The following is a 27,870-nucleotide window of genomic DNA, read 5'->3' on the forward strand; positions in this document are numbered from 1 at the left end:
TGCATACCCTTAATCTGTAGTTTGTTGTAAAGATCCTTCTGCCAATGTCTAGAGGATAAAAAAAGGTATGAAAGCAGTGCTTATTTAGGGGTCTGTAATCATGGGAGGCAGCACTATTGGATGAAACTAGCATTGATCTTAGTGACTATCCTGGAGTCCAGGGCCTTCTGATCTATTCATGATCAGGTTTCTCATTCACACACAGTAGTGACCAAGTGATTTTCAGGATGCTAAAGGGATTGTCCAGCCAGATGACTTAGGATAGGTCATCAATATCATATCGGTGGTGGTCCAGCACGCTGCATCCCCACAAATCAGCTGATGTCAGCTCTTAGATAGGAGCTGATCTGCAGTACCCAACAGGCCAAGTTCACACTGGTGTCTGAAGTTCCAAACTGAATAGCAAAAAATAGGTCTTGATGTTTGCATTTTAACAGGAAAAAAGTGCATCATCCTGTCTTACATTTTTCCGGTAAGGCCGCTTTCAAATATCATTTTGATGGCCCATCTTCTTCTCATTCAGGTCCCTACAATATCGGATTCTCTCAGTAAAGATCTTCTATATAAGAGAGTTTTCCTGATTGACCCTTCAAGGATGGAGAGGGACAGGATGGTGGAGAGGATATTACACCTCACCCTAGAGATCCTCTTCCGGCTTACTGGAGAGGTGAGAGATTCTGATGACGTCACATTACATCATTCTTATCTATGGGAATAACAGATGGACAGAACTGGAGAGTTGAGGACTCTGGAAATGTCTGTAGTGAGATTTATTAATGTTTCTCTCCATAACCAGGATTGCACAGTAGTGAAGAAGACCTCTAGTGAGCGCTGTCAGGTCCCTGTGTCTGAGGGATCGGGAAGACCCCTGAGCCCAATCACAAGGCTTCCACCTCACCCCCTGATACATGAGGAAATCAATGACCAGAAGATCCTAGAACTCACCTACAAGATGATTGAGCTGCTGACTGGAGAGGTGACACTTCTGGGAATGCTGGGACATTATACAGTAATGCTATTAAGGGATCGTGGTGATGGTGATGATGATATCATTGTGTGTATCAGGTTCCTATAAGGTGTCAGGACGTCACCGTCTATTTCTCTATGGAAGAGTGGGAGTATTTAGAAGGACACAAAGATCTATACAAGGACGTCATGATGGAGGTTCCCCAGCCCCTCACATTACCAGGTAATACACAGGACTAAATACACACTTCCTATAATTATCTGTATGTAAATAATGAATTCTCTGTATGTGTTTCCTCTAGTTCAATCCTGTAAGATGACAACACCGGAGAGATGTCCCCATCCTCTTCTTCCACAGGACTGTAACCTAGAAAATCCCAATGTTCCTCAGGATCATCAGGTAGATGGAGAGAAGGTGTCATGAGATCTCCCCTATGATGTGTAGACGGCTGTGAAGGTCTTGTGTTCAGTCTTGTTTTATCCACCAGTATTATATATTTTATACTTGTGTAATGAGAACGCTGGAGATGGCAGGATTAGAGCTGATCATAGATGTGACTTCTCCATCTGTCTCTGACTTCATACAATATTTGTTTCAGGGTAAAGATCTGACCAATAATAATAATAATAATACAGAGACATGCGTGATAGATGATGAGCGGTGTAAAGAGGAGATTCCTACAGAAAACAGCACAGGTGAGTAGTAACCAATAAATACATTGAATAGTCTCATGTCTTTTAAAAACTGGTATTGTATAGCCAACGTGACTCTCACAAATGAGAGATGTTAGCTGAATACTTGCTCGGTCAAATTCTGCCCCCCCCCCACCTTACGCATGAATGTTTGGCGAGGCCGAGACCTCTGGCAGAGGCTTTTCTCCTGGAGAAAAATGATTGGATAATAAAAGGGAATGTATCATCACTTTTTTTTCAGCAATTGAAAAAATGTATTAATCTTTTCTTTATAAAAAAAAATAATTTTAAAAAGGTTTGATATTCCACTTTTAAGCCCCTAGTCGACATATGACGTACAGTTACATAATTTGTCTGGTCGCTGACAAGCCGCATCTTTCCCTGCAGATGATGAGTGTATTATTCAGTCATCATCTGCCTTTAACAACCATGGGTAGAGCGGAGCAGGTTACCTTAACAGCAGGGGTCTGCTGAAGAACTCCATACTTGTCATGACGGAATACTGTGAAAGCCAGCGTATAACTGGCATTCATAGAACATGATTTTCACTATATATAGTAGTGCTGTAGCCCTGCTGTGTATAGTAGGAGCGATTAAACTTCTCTAAGAGAACTAACAGATACAGTACAATGTGAAAAAAAAGATTTAAAAAAAATATAACTTGCTCTATTAAAAATAAATTAAATATACACATATTTGGACCCTGTTAAAAAAATTTTAAATACACATATTTGGAATTTCTAAATTCGCTAAAGTCTATCAAAATATAAAATAAACAAATCAAATCTGTAAACAGCCTAAGGAGAAAAAAATCAAACCAACAGAATTACTTTTTTTACCTACAGCAACATTACAATAAAATGCAATAAGAGATGATCAACATGTCTTATCTGCCCCAAAATGGTATCACTCAAAACATCAGCTCAGGTTGGAAAAAATAAGCCATCACAAAGCCCCAGATCTCGAAAATTGAAAATCTTATGGGTCTTGGAAAATGGCGACACAAGAATATTTTTTTTCCCCTTCTCCCATGACAGCACCACCTGAGAGAGAGAGTATCCGCCCACCAAGGACAGGAACCTACTGAGTAAAAAGGCGGTACCTCTCTTCCGCATCAGTTTTGGTTCCTGTCCTTGATGGGAGCCTCTCTAGTTGGTGCCTCGCCTACCTGTTCGTGGGATCTGGAGTGGATCCCAGGATCGATGCGGCCTGGAGGCCGTGAAGAGACAGCAGATGGTCCTCTGTTCCCAGCCCCATCTTGCTGTACCTGGGTCTGTGTGTGCGGGGGGGGGGGCGCCTTCCGGGGTCCTCTCCCGTGTGTGCTGGGTCGTGCGGCCGGGTCTGCGCACGCATGGTGGCCGTGGATGGGCGCGCCGGCAGGCAGGCCTTCCGGGCTGCGCACGTGCAGGGTCGCGTTGCGCCCTGTGACATAGTGCGCCGGAAGTCCTTACTGTGCACGCGCGGTGTCGTGTCACGCCCTAGCACGAGTTCGCCGGAAGCCCGGGTCTGCAATTGCTCTGCGTATGATTTCCAGGGTCATCCCCGTTTGCAAGTGCGCCGGGAGCTGCTGGGTCTGCGCACGCGCAGGAGGGATACTACGGCGTAGCGCGCCAGCTGGCTGGTAGAGAAGAAAAAAAAAAAAAAAAGAATATATATATATGTATTTTACTGTAAAATATAATATATATATATATATATATATATATATATATATATATATATATAAAAAAAGACTATAAGATGGAATTAAATGAAAAAGAGAGAGCACACTGCTGCCCGAAGGGGAGGGGCCCAAACGAGGTGGAGCCCCTTATGCTTTAAAAGGATGGGAAGCAGTCAAGATGGCGGTGTCTGCATTCCTGTCATCATGAGTGAGGAGCTGCAGTCACCTGGGCAGCAGCTGTCACCGCCACAGGAGGAACAGCTGCAGCCACAAGCGCCTAAGCAGCGTAAACAGCTCAAGCAAAATGTGAGACAACCGGAGCAACGGGAGTCTTCCCATCATCAGAGCCAAAGCAGTGGGGTTCGTACGAGTGCCGGCAGAACCGGTCAGAAGAAATCTCGTGAATCCACCTCCGCCAGATGGGAGCGTTCATGTGAACGGCAACCAACACGTCCGGTACCCTAGTCTGAACGGCAGTGTGGTGAGTGATCTTCGTGAAAGTTCACCTTTAGTAATGTGCTCTACTCTGTTTTTTCTCTTTTCTCTCCTTTCATTTCTTTCTGGTTGTTAGGAACCAAAAAAGAGTAGTTCCAAGAATAAGAATAAGGAGTGTGAATTATGTAAAGTTAGCCTTCCCAGCTCCTACGCTAAGAACCTTTACTCTGATTGTATCCAGAAAACTATAGCAGAGGAGTCCCCTAGTTTTTCTATGGATTTAAAAACCTTAATCCAGACAGAGGTCAGGGATTCCTTAAAGAACTTGACCTCTCGTAAGAGGAAGAAGCAGAAACGGGTTTCCTCGGACTCAGAGGAATCAGTAGAGTCCCGTTTCACGAAGGAATATCCTTCCCCCTCTGACCTCTCTTCATCGTCTTCATCAGAGTCTTCGGATGATGATAGGGGGGTAGGCCTTGTTTTTCGGTGGACAATACTGAGAGATTGGTCAAGGCTATTAGAGTGACTATGGGTATTGCCAATGCCAAAGCTCCCAGAACAGTTCAGGACGTCATGTTCGGGGGCTTAGATCAGAAGAGGAGACGCACATTCCCAGTTAACGAGAGGATTAAGACTCTTATAGATAGGGAATGGAAAAAAACAGAGAGGAAAGGCCAGCTGCCTTCTTCTTGTAAGCGGAGATACCCTTTTGAAGAGGAGGATGCAGCTAAGTGGGACAAAACCCCTAAAATTGATGTGGCCATCGTGAAGTCCTCGAAAAGATCCACACTGCCCTTTGAGGATTTGGGGACCCTAAAAGATCCGCTTGATAAAAAGGCGGAGTCTTTTTTAAAACAGGCCTGGGAGTCCTCTGCAGGGGCTCTGAAACCGGCAGTGGCAGCCACCTGCACCGCCAGGTCTATGATGATCTGGCTTCAACAGTTAGAGGACCAGATCAAAGGGAATGTCTCTAGAGAGAAAATTCTGTCGGGTCTTCCTCTTTTGCAGGGGGCGGCTGCATTCCTTGCAGATGCATCGGCAGATTCAGTTAGGCTGGCTGCCAGGTCAGCAAATCTTTCTAATGCAGCCCGTAGGGCATTATGGCTCAAGAGCTGGCCAGGGGATGTGCAGTCAAAATTTAAACTCTGCTCAATCCCTTGCGAAGGGGACTTTGTTTTCAGGAAGGCCTTAGATGACATCCTGGATAAGGCAGCAGACAAGAAACATGGGTTTCCTACTGTGTCTGTTCCCCAATATAAGAGCTCCTTTCGGAAGAGAAAATACAATCGGAGCAAGTTTCCCAGAGACCAAAGTGGTTGGAGAGACAGGAAGCCGAATAACAGAGGCTTCATGTTCGGGGGTCCATCCTCCGAGAGTAATAAAGCCCCTAAGTGACGAACATCCCCAGATGGGAGGAAGGTGTCCCACTTCCTTCCCGCCTGGGAAAAAATCTCGTCCAGTGCTTGGATTTTAGGGATAATCCGGAGGGGGCTTAAGTTGGAGTTCAAAAACATTCCCAGAAACATCGTCAGGATTTCAGCCCCCAGAGGCCTAAGGGAGCAGATGACCCTGCATCAGGAAGTACTCACTCTGGTTGTGAAGGGGGTTCTAGTAGAAACACCTGTACCCGAGCAGGGGAGAGGGTTTTACTCAACTCTCTTCCTAATAAAGAAGCCGGATGGCTCCTTCAGAACCACTGTCAACTTGAAGAAGCTGAACGACCATTTGATTTACAGGCCATTCAAAATGGAATCGATAAAATCTGCCATAAAAATGTTGTTTCCAGAATGCTATATGTGCGTCCTCGGTTTGTAGGACGCTTACTACCACGTCCCAATCTTTCCTGCACACCAACAGTTTCTGAGGGTGGCTGTACGGTTCGGCAAGCACATAAGGCATTTTCAGTTTGCAGCTCTTCCCTTTGGCATCTCCATGGCTCCAAGGGTTTTCACAAAGATTATCCTGGAAGTCACAGCGCATCTAAGGGAGAAACATATCCTAGTTATCCCTTACTTGGATGATTTTTTAGTGGTGGGCAGATCAAAACAGCTCTGCGCACTGGCTCTGGCGGAAGTCATGGCCAGTCTAAATGGCCTGGGATAGATGTTAAATTTAGAAAAATCGAGACTAGAACCAAAAAAGGTTCAATCATTTATAGTTACATATACATAGTTAGTAAAGCCGAATAAAGACTTGCGTCCATCAAGTTCGACCTGTTAGTTCTGTAATTGCTAAAGTTGATCCAGAGGAGGGCAAAAACCCCAAATGATTTAGCCAATCTTCACCTGAGGAAAAATTCCCTCCCGACTCTGAAACCAGCAGTCAGAATAAATCCCTGTATCAACCTACTATTTTATTTTATTTTTAAGTATATGCAGAAATGCATCCAGTCCCCGCTTGAACTGGTTTAGTGAATCCGACATTACCGTCTCCTCACTCAGTGAATTCCATATTCTCACTGCTCTTACCGTAAAGAACCCCTTCCTATGCTGGTGCTGAAACCTTTTCTCTTCCAGTCTTAGTGAATGCCCTCTTGTTACCGTAATATCCCTCCTTTTGAACAAATCCCGGCCAAGGTCTCTATACTGTCCCCTAACATATTTGTACACATTTATTATGTCCCCCCTCAACCTTCTCTTTTCCAGGCTGAATAGTCCTAGTTTTGCCAACCTCTCTGGGTATTGCAGTCCCTCCATTCCCTTTATTAATTTTGTTGCCCTCCTTTGTACCTTTTCAAGCTCATTTATATCCTTTCTATATAGTGGGGCCCATAACTGAGCACAGTATTCCAAGTGTGGTCTGACCAGTGCTTTGTACAGTGGAAGAACAATGTTCTCATCCTTTGCAGCTATACCTCTTCTGATACATCCCATTACCCTGTTTGCCTTTACAGCAGCCGCCTGACTTTGGGCACTCCAATTTAGTTTGCTATCAATCAAGATGCCCAAGTCCTTCTCCATCTCTGAATTCCCCAATGATTTCCCATTCAGTGAGTACTGGTGACTTCCATTTTTCCTTCCCATATGTATGACCTTACATTTCTCCTCGTTAAACCTCATTTGCCATTTAATGCTCCACCTACCCAGCTTATCCAAATCCCTCTGTAGGTCTGCACTGTCCTCTTTTGTATTAATTGTTTTACATAACTTTGTGTCATCTGCAAATATTGATATTTTACTATTTATCCCGTTGACTATGTCGTTAATAAAGATATTAAATAACATTGGGCCTAGTACAGACCCCTGTGGTACCCCACTAGTGACGCTTACCCAATCTGAGTATATTCCATTTATAACCACCCTCTGCCTTCTATCCTTTAGCCAGTTAGCTACCCACTTGCAGACATTTTCCCCCAGCCCCATCATTCTCATTTTGTATACCAACCTATTATGTGGCACGCTATCGAACGCTTTTGAGAAGTCGAGATACACGACATCCACTGGTTCCCCCTGATCTACTCGAGAGCTAACCTCCTCGTAGAAGTCAATCAGGTTTGTTTGGCAGGAGCGATTCCTCATGAATCCATGTTGGTTCGGGATTAAAAGATTATTAGCATCAAGATGCTCCGTAATTGCCTCTTTAATGAAGCTTTCAAAAATTTTGCCCACAACGGACGTCAGACTCACCGGCCGATAGTTTCCGGCGTCACTTTTCGCTCCCTTTTTGAATATTGGCACTACATTCGCCTGTCGCCAATCAAGTGGCACAGACCCAGTCTCAACAGAGTCCTTAAATATAAGATATAAGGGTCTGTCTATCACATTACATAGTTCCCTTAGTACCCGTGGGTGTATGCCATCAGGTCCTGGTGATTTGTTTATTTTAATGTTACTGAGGCGTTTCTGTACCCCAGCTTGGGTTAGATTTGTCATACTTAGTGGAGGATTAAGTTTGTCACTTCTCATTTCTCCTGTTAGTTCTTTTTCCTTTGTGAAAGTTGACGAAAAAAATTTATTTAATAGATTAGCTTTATCCTCATCTTTCTCTATGATTTTGCCTTCATCACTTTTTATCGGTCCAATATTATTCGATTTAATCCTTTTACTATTTATATACGTAAAGAACAGTTTGGGATTTGATCTACTTTCCCTAGCAATACGTCTCTCTGTTTCCTCCTTTGCTATTTTTATTTGTTTTTTGCAGGTTCTCGTTTTTTCCTTGTAACACATTAGTGCCTCCTTGCTGTTTTCCTGTTTTAATCTCTTGAATGCCTCTTTTTTGCTATTTAACGCCCCTTTTACGTTCTTGTTCAACCATATTGGTTTCCTCTTATTTCTGGCCCTTTTATTCCCATACGGTATATACCTCTCGCACTGAGTATTCAGAATTCTTTTGAAGGTTTCCCATTTACTATTCGTATTTCCTTGATTAAGAACTTTGTCCCAGTCTATAAGTTGAAGGTTTTCTTTCAGCTGATCAAACTTCGCCCTCCTAAAGTTTAATGTTTTAGTTGTTCCCTTATTGATAACCCTACTGAAGGGCATTTTGAAATTGATAATATTATGATCGCTATTACCTAGGTGCCCCCCTATCTGTACCTCAGTTATTCTATCAGGCCTATTAGTCAATATTAAGTCCAACACGGCCTTCCCTCTCGTTGGTTCCTGCACTAGTTGGGAGAGATAATTATTCTTGATATTTGTCAAGAACCTTTTTCCTTTCTGCGATCTACAGGTTTCTGTTTCCCAGTCAATATCCGGGTAGTTGAAGTCCCCCATTACAATCACCTCATTATGTTTTGCTACTTTGTCTATTTGTCCTAATAGCAGTTTCTCATTCTCCTCTGTTATATTGGGTGGCTTATAGCAGACCCCCAGTAATATTTTATTATTATTTTTTGCCCCCTCTATCTCTACCCACATGGACTCGACCCCCTCTTCTCCCTCTCCTATATCTTCCCTTAGTCTGGGCTTTAGACGTGACTTTACATATAAGCAGACTCCTCCGCCCTTCCCCTGTTTCCGGTCCCTTCTAAATAAACTATAATCTGTTAAATTTACCGCCCAGTCGTAGCTATCGTCTAGCCAAGTCTCTGTTATACCTACGATGTCATACCTCTCCTCCGATATAAGCGCCTGCAGCTCATCCACCTTATTGGTCAGGCTTCTTGCGTTGGTCAGCATGCAAGATAAAACTTTGGGGTTATTTAGCATCCTATTCTTCTCTAACGATCTAACTGTACTATCCCCACCCCCCTCTCCACCCTCATTATATTCACTTCTCCCCTTCCCCCTTGCTTGCCTCACATCCCACCTATTTCCTTGGTTCCCCCCCCGTCTCTAGTTTAAAAACTCCTCCAACCTATTAGCCATCTTCTTCCCCAGCACCGCTGCACCCTCCCCATTGAGGTGCAGCCCGTCCCTACGGTAGAGCCTGTAGCCGACAGCGAAGTCGGCCCAGTTCTCCATGAACCCAAACCCTTCTGCCTTGCACCAACTCTTTAGCCACTTATTCACCTCCCTAACCTCCCGTTGGCGCTCCTGTGTGGCTCGCGGGATTGGTAGTATTTCTGAGAAAACTACCTTGGAGGTCCTTGCCCTAAGCTTCCTACCTAGATCCCTGAAATCATTTTTAAGGACCCTCCATCTACCACTCACTTTGTCATTGGTGCCAATGTGGACCATGACCGCTGGGTCTTCGCCAGCCCCACCCAGTAACCTGTCAACCCGATCCGCGATGTGCCGGACTCGAGCGCCAGGGAGGCAGCACACCGTTCGGCGATCCCGGTCTTTGTGACAGATTGCCCTGTCTGTCCCCCTAATAATAGAGTCACCCACTACCAGGACCTGTCTAGCCTGCCCTACACTTCCCCCCTCCCCCTCATTACTGGAGCATACACTCCCCCGGCGGTCAGAGGATCTGTCGTGCTCCAATAATGCCGGTTCTGAACCAGCCTTCCTATACTTCTTCCCTCTATCCCTTCTAACTGTTACCCAGCTCCCTGCCTGTTCAGCCTGCGCTTCCCCACTAAGCTCCACCCCCAGTGTTGACCCATTGAGTGTCTGCTCGGTGAGCAGCAAACTCCGTTCCATGTTGTCGATGCTCCTCAGTACCGCTATCTGGGCACTTAGATCCAGGATTTGGGCTTCCAAGTGCACGATATGCTCACATCTCTCGCAGCAGTATGGATCCCTGAGCGGTAGCTCAGGGAATGCATACATTGCGCAAGATGTACACTGCACGGCTCCGGCCAACATGGACGTCATTCTAAATATGGGGATACAGTCAGTATATATGTACAAGTACAAAACACAATTATTTATATATAGGTGTATGGACGGGGATCAATTAGGGATGTGCAAGTGTATCGATTAGATATCGGCGCGGGATCAGTTAAGTATGGACGGAGGATCAATTAAGTATCAATTAAGTATGGACGAGGGATCAGCTGAGTGGGTCAGGTGGATTAATTAAGTATGGACGGTGTGTCAATTAACTATGGACTGGGATCAATAAGTATGAACTGGGGAAATAATTAATTGTGGACTAGGGAATCAATCAATTAATTATGGACAGGGGGTTTAATTAAATAGGATGGGGGTAAAGCAAATAAATAGGTATGGACGGTGGGTCAATTAACTAAGGACTGGGGATCAATAAGTATCAATAATATCAATAAATATGGACTGGGGAAATAATTAATTGTGGTCTGGGGAATCAATCAATTAATTATGGACAGGGGTTAATTAAATATGGTGGGGGATAAGGCAAATAGATAGGGACTGGGGATGAGTAAAAGTGGACAAGGGGAATCTATTAAATAGGACAAGGGGGATCACTCAATTATGGGCTGGGGGGGTCAATCATTTAAATGTGGTCAGGGGGATCACTTTAATATGGACGGGGGTGGTCGGGGATCAATTAAATGAGGACGGGGGGGTCAATTTAATGTGGTCAGAGGGATCAGTTAAATATGGACGGGGGTGTTCAGGGGAATCAATTTAAATATGGACGGGGGTGATCAATTAAATATGGACGGGGGGGTAATCAATTAAATATGGACTAGGGAATACAATACAATTACAATACAGATACAAATACAATACAGTACAGTACACACTTGGGTTCAGTAGGGCCGCTTATCGCGGCCTCCTGCCCCTCACTCACCTCCTCTAGGGACGCTGCACGCTATCACAGCGCGCTTGTCCCTCTGGTCGCCTCTTACCGGTCCTCCTGATCACCTCCTGGGTCTCATTTTGGACTCGGAAAACCAGACTTGTCTTCTGCCAGAGGACAAGAAACTGAAGATCAGTTCCCTCATATCACGCGTAATCAGCAATCCATCCATGACATTGAGGAATGCAATGTCTCTATTGGGTACAATGACATCTTGTATCCCAGCAGTTCAGTGGGCCCAGTTCCATTCCAGACGTCTTCAGCAGGAGATCCTGACAGCAGACAAACGGCTCAGAGGTCGCCTGGATGGAAAAATATCCCTTTCAAGTTTAGTAATCAACTCGCTGGACTGGTGGATGAATCCGGTAAATCTATCTCTGGGGGTTCCTTGGTCTTTTCAGGTGTTGGATACGATTACGACAGACGCAAGCGCAGAAGGCTGGGGAGCTCACCTGAGAGATCATTCAATACAAAGCCTCTGGTCGGACAGCGAGAGGGGTCTCTCCTCCAACATGAGGGAGCTGTTGGCAGTCAGAAATGCTCTAGTAGAGTTCAGTTCTCTTCTTCAGGGTCATCACATCCGGATAATGTCGGACAACCGAACGACAGTCGCCTACATCAATTGTAAGGGGGGTACCAGATCCCTTCCTCTGATGTTAGTAGCGGACCAGATCCTTCGCTTTGCGGAGAGTCCTCTATTTACACTCTCGGCACTGCATATAAGAGGAGAGGAGAGCGTAAAAGCCGATTTTCTAAGTCGACACATCTTGAAACAAGGAGAATGGGAATTGAATCCAGCGGTATTCCAGCAGATTGTTGGCCGATGGGGACAACCTCGTATAGATCTGTTTGCGAACAAACACAATCGGAAGACCAAAATCTTTTGTTCCCTGAATCCAAAGAAGATGCCTTTGCGGTCGACGTGCTGCAAATTCCTTGGGACTTTACCCTGGCCTATGCCTTTCCCCCTCTAATGCTGATCCCTACTATCCTGAGGAAGATCCGAGAAGAACAGGCGAGGGTTATATTGATCGCCCAGTTTTGGCCCAAGAGACCATGGTTCACTTGGATGAAGAGAATGTCCCAAGCGGATCCATGCGTTCTTCCGGACACCCCAGATCTCCTCAGGCAGGGCCCAGTCTTCCATCCCCAAAGATCGGGCCAGCATTTGACGGCCTGGATTTTGAAAGGTCACTACTAATGCAGGAGGGGTTCTCTCCAGGTCTAGTTACTACTCTACTGGCGAGTAGGAAGCCGGTGACGACTAGGATCTATGGCAGAACCTGGGCTAAGTTTCTGTCTACCTCGGGTCAGTCCGCCAAAGGGAGGGTTCCTATTGGGGCCATCCTGGAATTCCTTCAGAAAAGCTTAAGCATGGGGTTAGCCACTAGTACCCTTAAGGTACAAGTATCAGCTCTGGGGGCACTATATAATTGCGACTTGGCAGTGAATAGGTGGATCATCAGATTCATTAAAGCTTGCAGTAGATCTAGACTTATTCCTACTCCATGGATGCCTCCTTGGGACCTTAATCTGGTTCTAGAAGCACTAACCAAGTCCCCCTTTGAGCCCTTAGAGGAAGTTTCGGAGAAATTTCTCACCTTAAAAACAGCCATGCTGGTAGCTCTAACGTCAGCTCGTAGGGTTAGTCATCTGCACGCGCTGTCAGTTAACCATCCGTTCACTCAGGTGTGTATGGATAGAGTAAACTTAAGACCAGACCCGGCCTATCTTCCAAAAGTGGCCTCCAAATTCCATGGGACCCAAGTAATTACTCTCCCTTCCTTCTATCCTGACCCTAGAGATTCAGAGGAACAAAAACTTCACACTTTAGATGTTAAGAGGGTATTAGTCCAGTATTTGGAGGTAACGAAGGCCTGGAGAAAAAGTGACGCCTTATTCATCTCATTTCAGGGTTTCAGGGGGCTAGGAAAGGGCTTAAGGTTACAAGGGGGACCATAGTAGGTGGGTCAGGGACACCATTGGCTTAGCATACTCTTCTAGCAATCTGCCAGTTCCAGAGAACCTGAAGGCCCACTCCACCAGGGCGGTAGCTGCTTCCTGGGCTGAGAAGGCGGATGTGTCCATTGACATCATATGTAAGGCGGCAACTTGGTCATCCCCCGCTACATTTTACAAGCATTACCGTCTTGACCTTTCCTCTTCTACTGATCTGTCCTTTGGGAGGTAGGTGTTGCAAGCGGTGATCCCTCCCTCTGGTGTCTGATCTCTCTAAATCTCTCAGGTGGTGCTGTCATGGGAGAAGGGGAAAAGATCCTAGCTACTTACCAGTAACAGGATTTTACAGAGCCCATGACAGCACCCTATTAATTCCCTCCCCTTGTTTCACTTATGGTGTGCACTTCTTAGGGTGTTTTATTAAGAAATGTTTAGGTGGTAGTTATGTACTAACCTATTTTTCGGAGGTCCTCTCATGCTCTGAAACAAAAACTGATGCGGAAGAGAGGTACCGCCTTTTTATTCAGTAGGTTCCTGTCCTTGGTGGGCGGATACCCTCTCTCTCAGGTGGTGCTGTCATGGGCTCTGTAAAATCCCGTTACCCTTAAGTAACTAGGATCTTTTTTTTTTACAAAGGTTAGTTTGAAAAATAGTGGACATGGTAAATAAAAAACATATATGGCTATGTGGACGGAAACATAAACTTACGGCTTTTAGAAGAAGGGGAAGAAAAAATGAAAGCGAAAAGAACAAAATTGCCTGCGGCATGATGGGGTTAAACACTGAAATACCGGGATGCAGATACCGGCGAACAGAATGAAGGAATGGGGGGGCTATTAGCTAGCACTTCCTTCATCAAGCCTGTGTGTCTGAGATCGCAATAGGTGCAATGACATCAGTACATTTCCCCAGTTGGGCCTCTGTACACAGCACAGTACCGAGCAGCGGAAGGATTTTTTTACAGTACATTTTTGTAAACTCTGGGGATATAACACTGTGCCAGGGGACTGTGTGGTGACATACTACTGAGCAAGGGGCTGTGTGGGAACATAATAGTGTGCCAGGGGTCCATGTGAGGGACATCATACTGCATGGGGGGGCTGTTTCGAGACATCACACTGTGCAGGAAGGCTTTGTGGGCACATCATACCATGTATGGGAACATTATACTATGTAGGTGGGCTGTGTGCGGACATTATACTGCGTAGGTGAGCTCTGTGGGGATATTATACTGTGTAATTGGGCTGTGTGTGGACATTATAATGTGAAGGGGGCTGTATGTGGACATACTATGTAGGTGAGCTGCATTGGGACGTAGTACTGTGCAAGGAGACTGTGTCGGGACTTTATACTATGCAAATGGGCTCTGTGGGGATAGTACTGTGCAAGGGGGTTGCATCGGGACATCATAAAACGTATGGGGGCTCTGTAGTTACATACTGTGCGAGGGAACATCATACTGTTTGAGGGGACTGTGGGGGCATCATATTGTGTTTAAAGTTATTGATCAATGCAAAGGGCTGAATAACAGTGTGTACTGTTTTATATAAACTTTATAAAAAGCTATAAATTATACTGTTTTGCTTAGCTACTACAGGTAGGGCATATTGTAACTTGTATCTTTTATCGTCACATGTATTAACAGTAGCAGCTAGTCAGTAGACATAATTCTGCTCAACATTAAGTGATAAAAATTAATGTAAAACAATAATAATGAGCAGAATTAAGTGTGACCGGTTGGTTCAGCCCTCTACAATAACCAGTCTCTCATGTGGCTTATTATACAGTCAGAGCAGCTACACAAGGTGAAGCATTGATGCCCCTGTGGTTAAAGTGAACCTGTTAGCTGATACATGCTGCCCAGCGCTGCAGCGTTTCAGAGTCAAACATACCTGGCTGAGATAATACAGCCAGTGCCTGGTACATACCACTCATTCCGTGGGCAACATGTATCAGCTAACAAGTTCACTTTAACACATATGTGCAAGTGGAGGCATACAGGAACACATCTGCTGGCCCAAATGGTTATCCAAAATTTACAGTTTCTTGTTAATTACTACGTATTCTCACTTCATGTCTGGTCTTCTTCAGATTACCTGCTTCAATTATATGTTCACGGCAGGTTGTGCACAAAGTGATCCAATGCTCCCAGCCTTGAATCTGTGTAACTCATAACTCCAATTATGACACATTCTCTAGACCAGGGGTCTTAAATTTGGCTGTGTATGTGGGCTTCACATAGAAAAAAATAGAATTTGGGGGTCCACATTCATTTCAGGACAAAGTAACATTTTTAGTGATAGCATTTTTTTCTATACACCTTTTGATAATTTTTTTATGTTTTTGGCATGTGTATTTTATTTTTTTAAAATGGCAATCATGTTATGGGCTATGGTACAGTTTTATCTCTTGGGCCGTTGATATGGCTATAACAAATGTGCGCTTTTTTTGTTTACTTTAGTTTATATATAGAACAGCATTTTTGGTTTCAAAATATTTTTAATGCTTTATTTAGAATTTTTTTTTTTACAATTTTGTTTCCCCCAATTGGCCACATGCAGTAATATTGTCTTTCAATTGGCACCATATAATAATTCTGGCCAACATCTTGTAGTAATGTGCGCCATCCTGATCCACGTCTTGTAGTAATGCCCCATTCTGGTCCCCTTTTTGTAGTAATGTCCCATCCTGGTCCCCTTTTTATAGTAATGTCCCATCCTGGTCCCCTTCTTCTAGTAATGTCCCAATCTTGTTCCCATATTTTTGTAATGTCCCATATTGTTATGTTCTTCACATACACATAATAATAATAATATTTTTTATTTATATAGCGCCAACATATTTCGCAGCACTTTACAATTAAGTAGGGACATATACAGACAATATAAACAATACAATGTATCCCATTTCAAGAGTTACAGGAGGATTGAGGGCCCTGCTCGCAAGCTTACAATCTATATGGAAATGGGAGCACACAATAGGAAGAACATGGTCATCTGTCTGTCTAAGGGCAGTTACCATGTGGTATTTGGTGCTTGGAGGATGTGGAGACAGATGAATACGCAGGGGCAGATTAATATTAACATTTAGAAGGGAACAGGGAAGAGTTAGGTTGGTGAGTTGAGGTGATGTGCTTTAAAATCACATCTGTTTAGAGAAGCCTATTTAAAGACATGGGGGCTAGATATCCGTTGGATCGTTTGGGGAAGCGCATTCCAGAAAACTGTTGCGGCATGAGAGAAGTCTTGGAGACGGAGGTGTGAGGTTCGGATTAAGGAGGATGTTAGTTTTAGCTCAGTTGCAGAACAGAGGGAACGGGAGGGGCGATAGACGGAAATGAGGGATGAGCTAAATGGCGGTGCAGAACTGTGGAGAGCTTTGTGGGTGAGAGAGATGAGTTTGTATTGCATTTTGTGGTGACTGGGTAACCAGTGCAATGACTGGCACCAGGTAGAGGCGTCGGTGAAGCGGCCTCATAGAAATACGACCCTGGCTGCTGCATTCAGAATGGATTGGAGAGGAGAGAGTTTGTTTAGAGGGAGACCGATTAGAAGAGAGTTGCAGTAGTCCAGACGAGAGTGATTAAGAGCGACAGTAAGAGTTATTGCAGTATCAAAGGTGAGAAAAGGTCGGATTCTGGGGATGTTTTTAAGGTGCAGGTGACATGAGCGAGTGAGTGATTGAATATGGGGAATAAAGGAAAGTTGTGTGTCAAATATGACTCCAAGACAGCGAGCTTGCTGCTTGGGATTTATGGTGGCGCCACCCAAGGAAATTGAAAAGTCATATATAGGTTGGTTAGTAGAGGGAGGAAAAATAAGGAGTTCAGTTTTTGAGAGATTCAGTTTCAGCTAGAGGGAGGATGTGATGTTAGAGACAGCGGACAGACAATCACTGGTATTTTGTATTAGAGTGGGGGTGATGTCAGGTGAAGAGGTGTATAGTTGGGTGTCATCAGCATAGAGCTGATACTGGAAAAAATCAAATCTGCTGATGGTTTGTCCAATAGGGGCAGTATACAAGGAGAAGAGGAGGGGGCCTAGGACTGATCCTTGTGGAACCCTGATAGTAAGGGGAAGATTAGAGGAAGAAGATCCGGCAAAAGATTCCGTGAAGGAGCGATAGGAGGAGAACCAGGAGAGAGCGGTGTCCATGAGGCATAATAACAACAAATAATTAAGACATATATAAAAAAAAATAATTCTTCTCACCTGTCCTCCTTTTCCTCGGCGTCCTTTCTGCACATGCGGCCTGCAGGCACTGTAGACCCCTTGACGATCTTGGTCCAGTCCAGGGGTCTGCTGATGGCAGAGCTTTATTTCAGTTGAAAATACCAGCTCCCAGCCAATCAGAGGTCAGCAGCTGACATTGATGTGCCGTAGCATTGCAGTGATGTCATAAGCCGGTGTGCCGATATCAGCTGCTAGCCTCTGATTGGCCATCGGGTGGCATTGGTATTTGTTATGCACACGCCCGGGCTAAGCGGCGTGTGCGTGTGATTGGTAGTGATTCCACTGGACCGTGCCGGAGAGTGAATGCCTGGAGGGGCGTGACTAGGTATTCACCCGATCCGACCAGGGTCGCACGACGGCATACGACGCCAGTGCACCAAGGAGGAACCGAGCAGAGGGACCAGGTGCTACTCCAGGACAGACCCCGGACACGGCTGTTGACCCACACAGGGGAATACAGGAACAGGCTGGTAGGCTGGCACACAGACTGGTGGGTATAGGCAGGCACGACTGGTATGCAGGCAGGCGGGTATGCAGGCAGGGGGGTAAAGGCAAGCACAGCTAGAGTGCAGACAGGGAGGCACTAGCAGGTAGGAACACAGGCGGGATAGGACCCAGTACACACCGGGACTCAGGAACAATACAGGCAGAAGGGTACAGGCAGGGCAGGACAGGACTGCCGGAGCAGCGGGCAGAAGCAGGGCAGGACAGGACTCTGTTCACACGGAACAGACAGGAAGGGAAAGACAGAGCCAGACACCCACAGGGTACTTGCAGTGAAGTAGCGAGTGGACCACAAACTCACAAACGGGAGTACAGAGACAACAGGCAGGAGTTAGGTACGAGTTCAGACTCTGCAGAAAAAGGAAGGGAACGGACATAGAGGAAAAACAGGTAAAGGATAGGAGAGAGTTCAGACTGGAACTGAGTGTACGGAGGAGACCGACACTGCAGCGGGATACAGGAGCGGGTCTGGGAATACTGCCCCCAGAGAGGCGGAAAGAACAGGCAAGGAGCGTGTTCAGACAGGACAGACAAGATACACAGAAAGGACTCAGTTCAGACACGGGAACTAATACCGCAAAGCAGGAGACATACAGGACACAGTTCAGACAGGCCTGGAAATACAGCCTCCAGGAAAGGCAGACAAGGAAACAAAGACGGGACCTGGCACCTTCAGAGTGCAAAAACACACTGAAGGAAAACACTATGCTCAGGCAGGGATAGAAGGGAGCTGCTGAGCTATATACCAAGTGTCAGACAGCAATAGGCTGAGGACGCACAAGGGGCGTGACCCACAGCAGGTACAAAGAGCAGGAAGTGATCGGGCGCCGCCCTTAAGCAGCAGAGACAGACACAAACAGACAGCATGGAGGGAAGCCAGAGAGACATTCTGGACAGGAGATCAAGTGCGCTCTCTTGCACAGTGGGAGATGGACCACCATGCAAGGACGCCGCCAGGTATGTTACAGTACCTCCCCCCTTACGCCCCCTCTTCTTCAGGCCTGCCAGAATCTTCCGCAGGGAATTCGAGGGCCAGTCGTTCACTGGGTTGGAGGGGGACAGAGACTTAAGGGTAATCTCTGCTTCGAGGTACATCTTGTCAAGCTCACAGGAAGAAATAGACGGGTTATCAGGTACATAATGAGGAAAAGTCACTGTCTCTTTGTTATCTGGTGGTATCCTGGAGGATTCAGGAAACAACTGGAGGTCCTCCGCCGGGTCAGAAGAGTGCAGAGGCTCAGAGAAAACAACTGCTTCAGAGTACACTAGGTCGGACTCACTGGAGGAAGCAGGCGAGGTATCGGGTACCGAGTATAGGAAAGTCTCTGTCCATTCACCACCAGGTGGCACCCCGAAGGGTTCTGGAGACAGCTGGCGGTCCTCCGCCTGGTCAGAGGGGTGTAGAGACTCACGGGTAACCTCTGCTTCAGAGTACACTAGGTCGGACTCACTGGAGGAAGCAGGCGAGGTATCGGGTACCGAGTATAGGAAAGTCTCTGTCCATTCACCACCAGGTGGCACCCCGAAGGGTTCTGGAGACAGCTGGCGGTCCTCCGCCTGGTCAGAGGGGTGTAGAGACTCACGGGTAACCTCTGCTTCAGAGTACACTAGGTCGGACTCACTGGACGAAGCAAGCGAGGTATCAGATCCAGGATATAGGAAAGTCTCTGTCCATTCACCACCAGGTGGCACCCCGAAGGATTCTGAACACAACTGGAGGTCCTCCGCCTGGTCGGAGGGGTGTAGAGACTCAGGAGTAACCTCTGCTTCGGAGTACACTAAGTTGGACTCACTGGACGAAGCGAGCGAGGTATCAGGTACAGAGTATAGGAGAGTCTCTGTCCTTTCGCTACCAGGTAGCACCCCGAAGGGTTCAGGAGACAACTGGAGATCCTCCGCCTGGTCGGAGGGGTGTAGAGACTCGGAGGTAACTACCACTTTGGGGTACCCATTGTCAGGCTCACAGGACGAAGCGGACAAAGTATTGAGTACCGGGTGTAGAAAAGTCTCTCTCCATTTGTCATCGAGTGGTATCCCGGAGGGTTCAGGAGGCAACAGGGGATCCTCCGCCAGGTAGTAGAGGTGCACAGACTCTGAGGTAACCACAGCTTTGGAGCATCCTTGGACATGCACACCGGTTAAAGAGAAAGAAGCATCTGATGCCGGGTGCAGGAAGTTCTCCTGTGTGGAGTCTGGATGGGCAGAAGTCTCTTCGGCCAGGAGAACTGGTGCACTACCCACGCACATTACCCATTGGGGTTTCTCCGGGATACAGGGAGATGAAGCTTCAGTAGGGACTTCAAGGTTGGGGTCAGGAGGTCTCAGGGAGGACAGACCCTGGCGTGACGGCTTGCCTCTAAGTCTAGCACGTCTGGACTGCCTCTTGAGGTTGAGAGAAGTATTCCGGAAAGCGTAGTCACCCTGTGAGGATTCTGGGTGGGCAGTAGTCTCATTGGGCTGGAGGACTATTGCGCTACCCACACACATTACCCGTCGGGGCTGCTCCGGGATATTGGGAAGTGAAGCTTCAGCAGGGGCTTCAGAGTTAGGGTCCTCGAAGACCATACGAAAGGCCACCAGGAAGGCCTGCAGGTCAAGGATGACAGGATCCCATGCTTCCCATAGGGGGGTGACCCATTTCAAGGCATCACCCGCTAGGTAGTCAATCATAAAGGCCACTTTAGCCCAATCGGAAGGAAAATAGAGAGGGTAGGCCTTAAAGTGTAGCATGCATTGCTCCACAAATGCACGACACTGTCTTGGATCCCCATAGTAACGTGGCGGATCCGCAGGAACGAGAGCTGATAGATCCATCTGGACGGGTGCGTAATTCGCCTGGAACTCAGCTAAAGGGGGAAAAAAAAAATTATTTATTTATTTTAATGCATGTATTCGCTGGAAAAACTTCTCAAAGAGCGAAGGCCGTGGGGCTCAACGGGAACCATGGCCTGAGCATGCTGTTATGCACACGCCCGGGCTAAGCGGCGTGTGCGTGTGATTGGTAGTGATTCCACTGGACCGTGCCGGAGAGTGAATGCCTGGAGGGGCGTGACTAGGTATTCACCCGATCCGACCAGGGTCGCACGACGGCATACGACGCCAGTGCACCAAGGAGGAACCGAGCAGAGGGACCAGGTGCTACTCCAGGACAGACCCCGGACACGGCTGTTGACCCACACAGGGGAATACAGGAACAGGCTGGTAGGCTGGCACACAGACTGGTGGGTATAGGCAGGCACGACTGGTATGCAGGCAGGCGGGTATGCAGGCAGGGGGGTAAAGGCAAGCACAGCTAGAGTGCAGACAGGGAGGCACTAGCAGGTAGGAACACAGGCGGGATAGGACCCAGTACACACCGGGACTCAGGAACAATACAGGCAGAAGGGTACAGGCAGGGCAGGACAGGACTGCCGGAGCAGCGGGCAGAAGCAGGGCAGGACAGGACTCTGTTCACACGGAACAGACAGGAAGGGAAAGACAGAGCCAGACACCCACAGGGTACTTGCAGTGAAGTAGCGAGTGGACCACAAACTCACAAACGGGAGTACAGAGACAACAGGCAGGAGTTAGGTACGAGTTCAGACTCTGCAGAAAAAGGAAGGGAACGGACATAGAGGAAAAACAGGTAAAGGATAGGAGAGAGTTCAGACTGGAACTGAGTGTACGGAGGAGACCGACACTGCAGCGGGATACAGGAGCGGGTCTGGGAATACTGCCCCCAGAGAGGCGGAAAGAACAGGCAAGGAGCGTGTTCAGACAGGACAGACAAGATACACAGAAAGGACTCAGTTCAGACACGGGAACTAATACCGCAAAGCAGGAGACATACAGGACACAGTTCAGACAGGCCTGGAAATACAGCCTCCAGGAAAGGCAGACAAGGAAACAAAGACGGGACCTGGCACCTTCAGAGTGCAAAAACACACTGAAGGAAAACACTATGCTCAGGCAGGGATAGAAGGGAGCTGCTGAGCTATATACCAAGTGTCAGACAGCAATAGGCTGAGGACGCACAAGGGGCGTGACCCACAGCAGGTACAAAGAGCAGGAAGTGATCGGGCGCCGCCCTTAAGCAGCAGAGACAGACACAAACAGACAGCATGGAGGGAAGCCAGAGAGACATTCTGGACAGGAGATCAAGTGCGCTCTCTTGCACAGTGGGAGATGGACCACCATGCAAGGACGCCGCCAGGTATGTTACAGTATTGCTGTGCAGAGACCTTGCGCAGCAATACATTTCGATTGAATGTGCGTCTAGGGATGCACATTCAACTGAAATAAAGCGCTAACGTCAGCGACTCCTGGACTGGGCCGCGATCATCAAGGGATCTACAGTGCCTACATGCAGCCCCTGTGTTTGAGACCCCTGCTCTGGACCCAAAAAATCCCATAGCAGCTCTATTCTTGAGACACCAGGGTGAAAATTAGTGGAAATGGTCATATTTTGTCATGACTGCATAAAAACTCAAAAGTCCCTTCATGCTTTACTGCTGGATACACTGAGTGACCACAGGCACACTGAAACATGAAACAATGAAAATTCTGGGTTCAGCAAAGAGTTGAAAATCAGAGCTGAAAAGCATGGTGGCCTAACATCATGTCATACCTAAGTCCTTGCGCTGAGATCTACTGTTGGATAGTGATTTTGTTTTGTGATTAGCGCTCACATTTCTTAGAAAGCTGTTGGACAAATGCTTGTTTGGTGAACAGCCAACTCCCTCAACTTCACCATACACGTCATTTCAGTTCTCAGTCAAGTTTCTACCAGACATCTCTGGTCGCTTGTCTTGCAGGAGAACAAAATAATAGGAAACTCAATATATTCTATTCATACACGTAGAATGGATAATTCATCCTGCCCACATTTCAGAGTTTGGGGAGATTTTTCTCCAATGTAGTTAGGAGCCTTAGGTCAGGTACTAATGGGAAATTTGTTACTATTTTTTTCAATTTATATTGAAATTTTAATTTAGAAATGTTACTTAAATGATATTTTTTTTGGTCTTAGAATTGAAATAAATAATACTACATTTTTCTTCTTGGCAGGAGACTATGCAAGAAGCTTAGAAGGACATCTGATATCTTCAGATTTTATAACAGATGATCGTGGTATGATAGAAGATGTGCATGAAATGAATTTATTCCTTCCAGCTATACCTTCAACCCTTCAAAGCAAAGATTTGTCATCTGATAATTTTCAACAAGTCCTATCTACTAATTCATTACATACTGTTAAACAAGATAATCATCACCAAAAGAGTGTTGAACATCAAAAGGTTTACAAAGAAGAAAGACCATTTTCATGTTCAGAATGTGGGAAACGTTTTACAATTAAATCAAAACTTGTGAAACATGTGAGAATTCACACCAGGGAGAGGCCATTTCCATGTTCAGAATGTGGCAGATGTTTTAAAATTAAATCAAATCTTGCAAAACATGAGAGAATTCACACCGGGGAGAGGCCATTTCCATGTTCAGAATGTAGTAAATGTTTTATCCAGCATTCAGATCTTGTTAGGCATCAGAGAATTCACACAGGGGAGAAGCCATTTACATGTTCGGAGTGTGGCAAATGTTTTACAGATAAATCAAATCTTAGTAAACATGAGAGAGGTCACACAGGGGAGAAGCCATTTTTATGTTCAGAATGTGGGAAATGTTTTTACCAGAATGTAGATCTTGTCCGACATCAGAGAAGACATACAGGGGTGAAGCCTTTTTCATGTTCAGAGTGTGGAAAATGTTTTACTGATACATCGAGTCTCGGTAAACATAAGAGAAGTCACATAGAGGAGAAGCTATTTTCATGTTCAGAATGTGGGAAATGTTTTGGCCACAAATCAGATCTTGTTGCGCATCAGAGAATACACTCAGTTGAGAAGCCATTTTCATGTTCAGAATGTGGAAAATCGTTCAATTGCAAATCACATCTTGTCAGTCATCAAAAAACTCACACAAAGGAAAAGCAATTTTCATGTTCAGATTGTGGGAAATGTTTTAAACGGAAATCTTCCTTTGTTTCTCATCAGAGAATTCACATAATGGCAAAGTAATTTTAATCTTCTGAATGTGGGAAACAGTTTAGTGTAAATCCACTTCTCTTCTCTTACACATCCAAGAATTCACAGATTGAAGAATCATTTTCATGTTCAGATTGTGGTAAAAAAATGTTTTTATTCAGAAATCAAATCTTAGTTGGCAATTAAAAACCTCGCCCATGAGAGAAACCATCTTCCTACAAGAAATCAGGTCTTGTTGAAAACCAAAGGAGATACATAGGGAAAAAATCTATTTTAATGAACTGTATGCAGTAAATGGTTTAACCAAAAATATTTTTTTTTAACTCCTTTCCTTTATAAATACTACAAGAAAAAATACAACATTGCATTAAAGTCATAGGTCATCAAAAGATGTACTAATTGGTGAGGACAACTGTTTCGGCTGAGCTTGGTTTATCTGACATCTAACCAGTGGCTTTAAAAAATGTCCATTTCTAACTTAAAATTCCACTTCTTGTGGAAAACGGCCACTAACCTTTGGCCGTACAATGGTCAAATTTGGTCTGGCATCAGTGGCACCAAAACTTAACCTCTTTACAAGGAAGCAGACTCAAAATTACCCCAGCAGCTCCAGTATCCCTGGTGAAGCCTCGGAAACTTAGGAGAATGATTTGCTAAAACCGCTGTACAGCATCTAAACAGTGTCTCGTAGCCATCACTGCCTACCAGACTGCTCCGTCATCAAGCTGAGCTGATATACTTTTCCTTAATAAAAAAAGCTGTAACATTTCTTGCACTGTGATAAAGTCATTTTCATAATTATGTATGTTATCAGAAACATACTTGTTTTTTAGTGATTGGAATAAGAAGTGCCCAAAATGTATCTGTACTCTGCACACCCATGCATTAACTCTTGATCACAATGCAAGTCATATTGTTAAGTGGGGAAATGTGATTTGAATATTTGTGAAATGTTTTCTTTAGGCAGTTGCCTATTTTTGTTTTATTGGAATGGCACTAGATAAAAGTTCCAGAATCATCTGCTTTATCCACTGTATCCTCGTTTCCCTATTTTTTTTAACCAGGCCGGCTAATCAAAAGAGGAGCCGCAGATTCCGGCAAGTAAAAGACAGTTTTCAAGGCTCGATCCAAAGACCACAAAATACTGACCTGGCCACTGAACCAGGGCCCTGCCAATTTATTAGATCATCTCAACTCTTAGCCACAATAGCCGCAAATTGTTCTGCTGTACAATCATGGCCAAATGGTTTAAGACTGACCCAAATTTATTTTTCACAAAATTTCTGCTTCAGTGTTTTTATCGTTACTGAAGTACATTTATAGCAATTTCAGTTTTTTATCTTTTATTAACAAATACATCAAGTTTATGCAAAGACTCAATATTTACAGTGTTAACTGTTATTTTTCCACACAATTTGCTCTCACAAATTCTGGGCTAAATCCTGACTGATGGCAACCTATTCTTGTCTAATCACTGCTTGGAGTGATTTCTGTGTTTTTGTTTGTCCACCCTCTTTTTGAGGACTGACCACAGGTTCTCAATGGGATTGAGATCGGGAAAGGTTTTTGGCCATGGATCCAAATTGGCAATGTTTCTCTAGTGGCCAGTTAGGTCCACACGTGTTTTTCTGCTGCTGCCCAGCTTATTATTTTCTATTTATGACCACAGGCTGTGTTTAGACTACTCTTCTGCATGACGCTTCTGTTCCTGATGTCCTAGTATTGACGTGGCTTTCTGACCATCCTCAGGTTGCTCCATCATTCAGAAGCAACTCCGTGAACCCAACACCTGAAGGAGTCCCAGCTAAAGTACAGATCCTTGTACAGGGGTTAAATGGTGAAGGCCAGGAAACCCCCTAGGGGTCTGCTAGAACGAGTGGCTAATTTTTTCTTCTCTCATAGCCCCAATACAGTGGCATGTAAAAGTTTGGGCACGTCTGGTCAAAATTACTGTGATTGTGAACAGTTAAGTAAGTTGAAGATCAATGTGGCCCTGCAGCTGTTGCAAAACTACAACTCCCATTATGCTTGGACAGGTTGGTATGAGTTGGGAGCTCGCATCTTTCCTGGCACATGACAGCTGATTAGATCAGCTGTCATGTGCCTCCAACAGCCACGGGTGGAGTCATAATCCACCCGCAGCTGTTAACATGTTAAATGCGGCTGGCAATAACTGACAGCGGCATTTAACTCGCGCCCGGCGGAAGCGTGTCATAAGACATGGCCATTGACGTCCCTGTCACATGATCGAGGAGTGCCAATGGGTTCTCATGATAGCTGGGAGTCTGCAGAAGACCCCCGTGCTTGTCATAGGAGATGATGATTTCAGCTGAAGCCCTGCTACGTGTAGCAGAAGCGATCGGATGATCGCAGCTTCAAGTCTCCTAAGAGGACTATTGAAGCAAGTAAAAAATAGAGAAAAACCTGTTTTAAAAAATATAAAAGTTCAAATCACCCCCTTTTGCCCCATTCAAAATAAAACCATAAAAAAACACATATTTTGTATCACGTTCAGATCTATCAAAATATAAAAAGAATTAATCCGAATCGGTAAACGGCATATAGAGAAAAACAAAAATATAAAAACGCCAGAATTATTTTTATGGTTGCCACAACATTTCAATAACAGGAGATCATAAAATTGTATCTACTCCAAAATGGTATCAATAAAAAGGTCAGCTTTGGGTGTAAAAAATAAGCCCTCACCCAGTGCTAGATCCTGAAAAATGGAGACTCTACAGGTCTCGGAAAATGGCATCATTTTTCTTTCTTTTTTTTTTTTTTCACCACTTAAATAATCTTTACATATTTGGTATCTGCGTACGCGTTCTGACCTGAAGAATCATATTGCTAAGTCAATTTTATCATTTAGTAAACATGGAAAAAAAAATTGTGGAATTGCACTTTTTTGCAATTTCATCGCACGTGCAATTTTTTTCTCGATTCCCTGTATACTATATGGTACTATGGTACTATTTCCAGCAGTTTAAAAGTGCAACTCGTCCCCCAAATAACAAGCTCTCATACTGCCATATTGACGTAAAAAAAAGTTATGGCTCTGGGAAGAACAGGATCAAAAAACGAAAGCGCAAAAATGAAAAATGGCACAGTCGTGAAGGGGTTAAAATATGGACTTTGTAATAAAGAATACAGTTTATATACTGAACAATAAAGAATACAATTATGAACTGTACAATGTCTATAAGCTATAATTTATCCCAAAGGAGAAGCTGAAGACCAAATAACGTCAGATGATGAGGATTGGACCTGTGATTGCTTTGATTTAGAGAAGTATAATTATATATTTTATATGAATATTAGTCACAGCTTACCATAACATGAATTCACACCATTATGTTATTGAATATGTATAACAATAATCCGTTATCGATATTTATTGTTATTATGGGCATCAGAACTATTTCGGAGTCGTGGAGTAGGACTGGTGGTTTGGCTTACCGACTCCACAGCCCTGTCAACAACTATATCCTGGACTTTGACACTAATGGATAAGCAACTGACACGTGTTTCTTTGGCCTACTGTAACTTGGACAATCACTCATGGACAAACAGCCGATAAAACTTCTACACAGGATCCAGAGAAAGATGGATGAATAAACTGCAACTAACCTAATGAACTAGCCATGGGACTAATCCACAAATTTTATACTTTGCTGCAATTAATCTTTTTGGTGGACAATTCAATAAACCACTAGATTGTTTTATGAGAAAAATGGTGACATTTTCTTTGGAGTATCCAATCTGGTAAGAAGTCCTGAATAAATAAATATACCAAAATATGTATATTTCACATCATGACAACCTCCAGGTCAGCCATCTACAGTAAGCCTGTTAGACGTTGCTTCGAACATGGTCTAAGAGGCTTCTGTCAGTGCAGCACTGACATGTATTATGCATTGCAGTGCTGTTGCATTGCAATGCATTATACCAGCAATCAGAGTAAAAAAAGTTAAAGTCCCATAGAGGGACTAAGTAAAAAAAAAAAAAAAAAAAAGTGGTAAAAATATTTTTTAAAAATCACAATAAAGATGCGCCCCTCTCGGTGGAGGAGCTAGAAGTAGCATTGATCACTCTCCAAAACAATAAGGCCCCAGGTACGGACAGGATCCCATCTGAATTATACAAAGAAATGGGTTCAGTGTTACTGCCTAAGCTACTGGAGGTGTTTCAAGAGGCATTCAGAGTGGGGACATTACCAGATTCCATGTGTGAGGCTGCAACAGTTCTAATCCCTAAACCAGAGAAAGATCCAACATGTACA

General features: G+C 44.9%; 1 protein-coding gene across 1 annotated transcript in view; it reads left to right on the forward strand.

Annotated features, from left to right (window-relative positions):
- The window catches only part of LOC141271921 (uncharacterized), a 56,419-nt gene extending 29,097 nt beyond the window's left edge, over positions 1-27,322 (forward strand). Inside the window, exons 2-7 of the mRNA XM_073682163.1 lie at positions 524-667; positions 797-976; positions 1,066-1,189; positions 1,269-1,366; positions 1,566-1,662; positions 22,615-27,322. Coding sequence (XP_073538264.1) covers positions 596-667; positions 797-976; positions 1,066-1,189; positions 1,269-1,366; positions 1,566-1,662; positions 22,615-23,621 — 1,578 coding nt within the window. The 5' untranslated portion in view covers positions 524-595 and the 3' untranslated portion in view covers positions 23,622-27,322. The remainder of the gene's footprint in view (positions 1-523; positions 668-796; positions 977-1,065; positions 1,190-1,268; positions 1,367-1,565; positions 1,663-22,614) is intronic.
- The last annotated feature ends 548 nt before the right edge of the window (positions 27,323-27,870 follow it).

The sequence above is a fragment of the Phyllobates terribilis genome, unplaced genomic scaffold (genome assembly GCF_046119375.1).
Source record: "Phyllobates terribilis strain yellow unplaced genomic scaffold, ASM4611937v1 Scaffold_5__5_contigs__length_657084704, whole genome shotgun sequence".
Lineage (NCBI taxonomy): Eukaryota > Metazoa > Chordata > Amphibia > Anura > Dendrobatidae > Phyllobates > Phyllobates terribilis.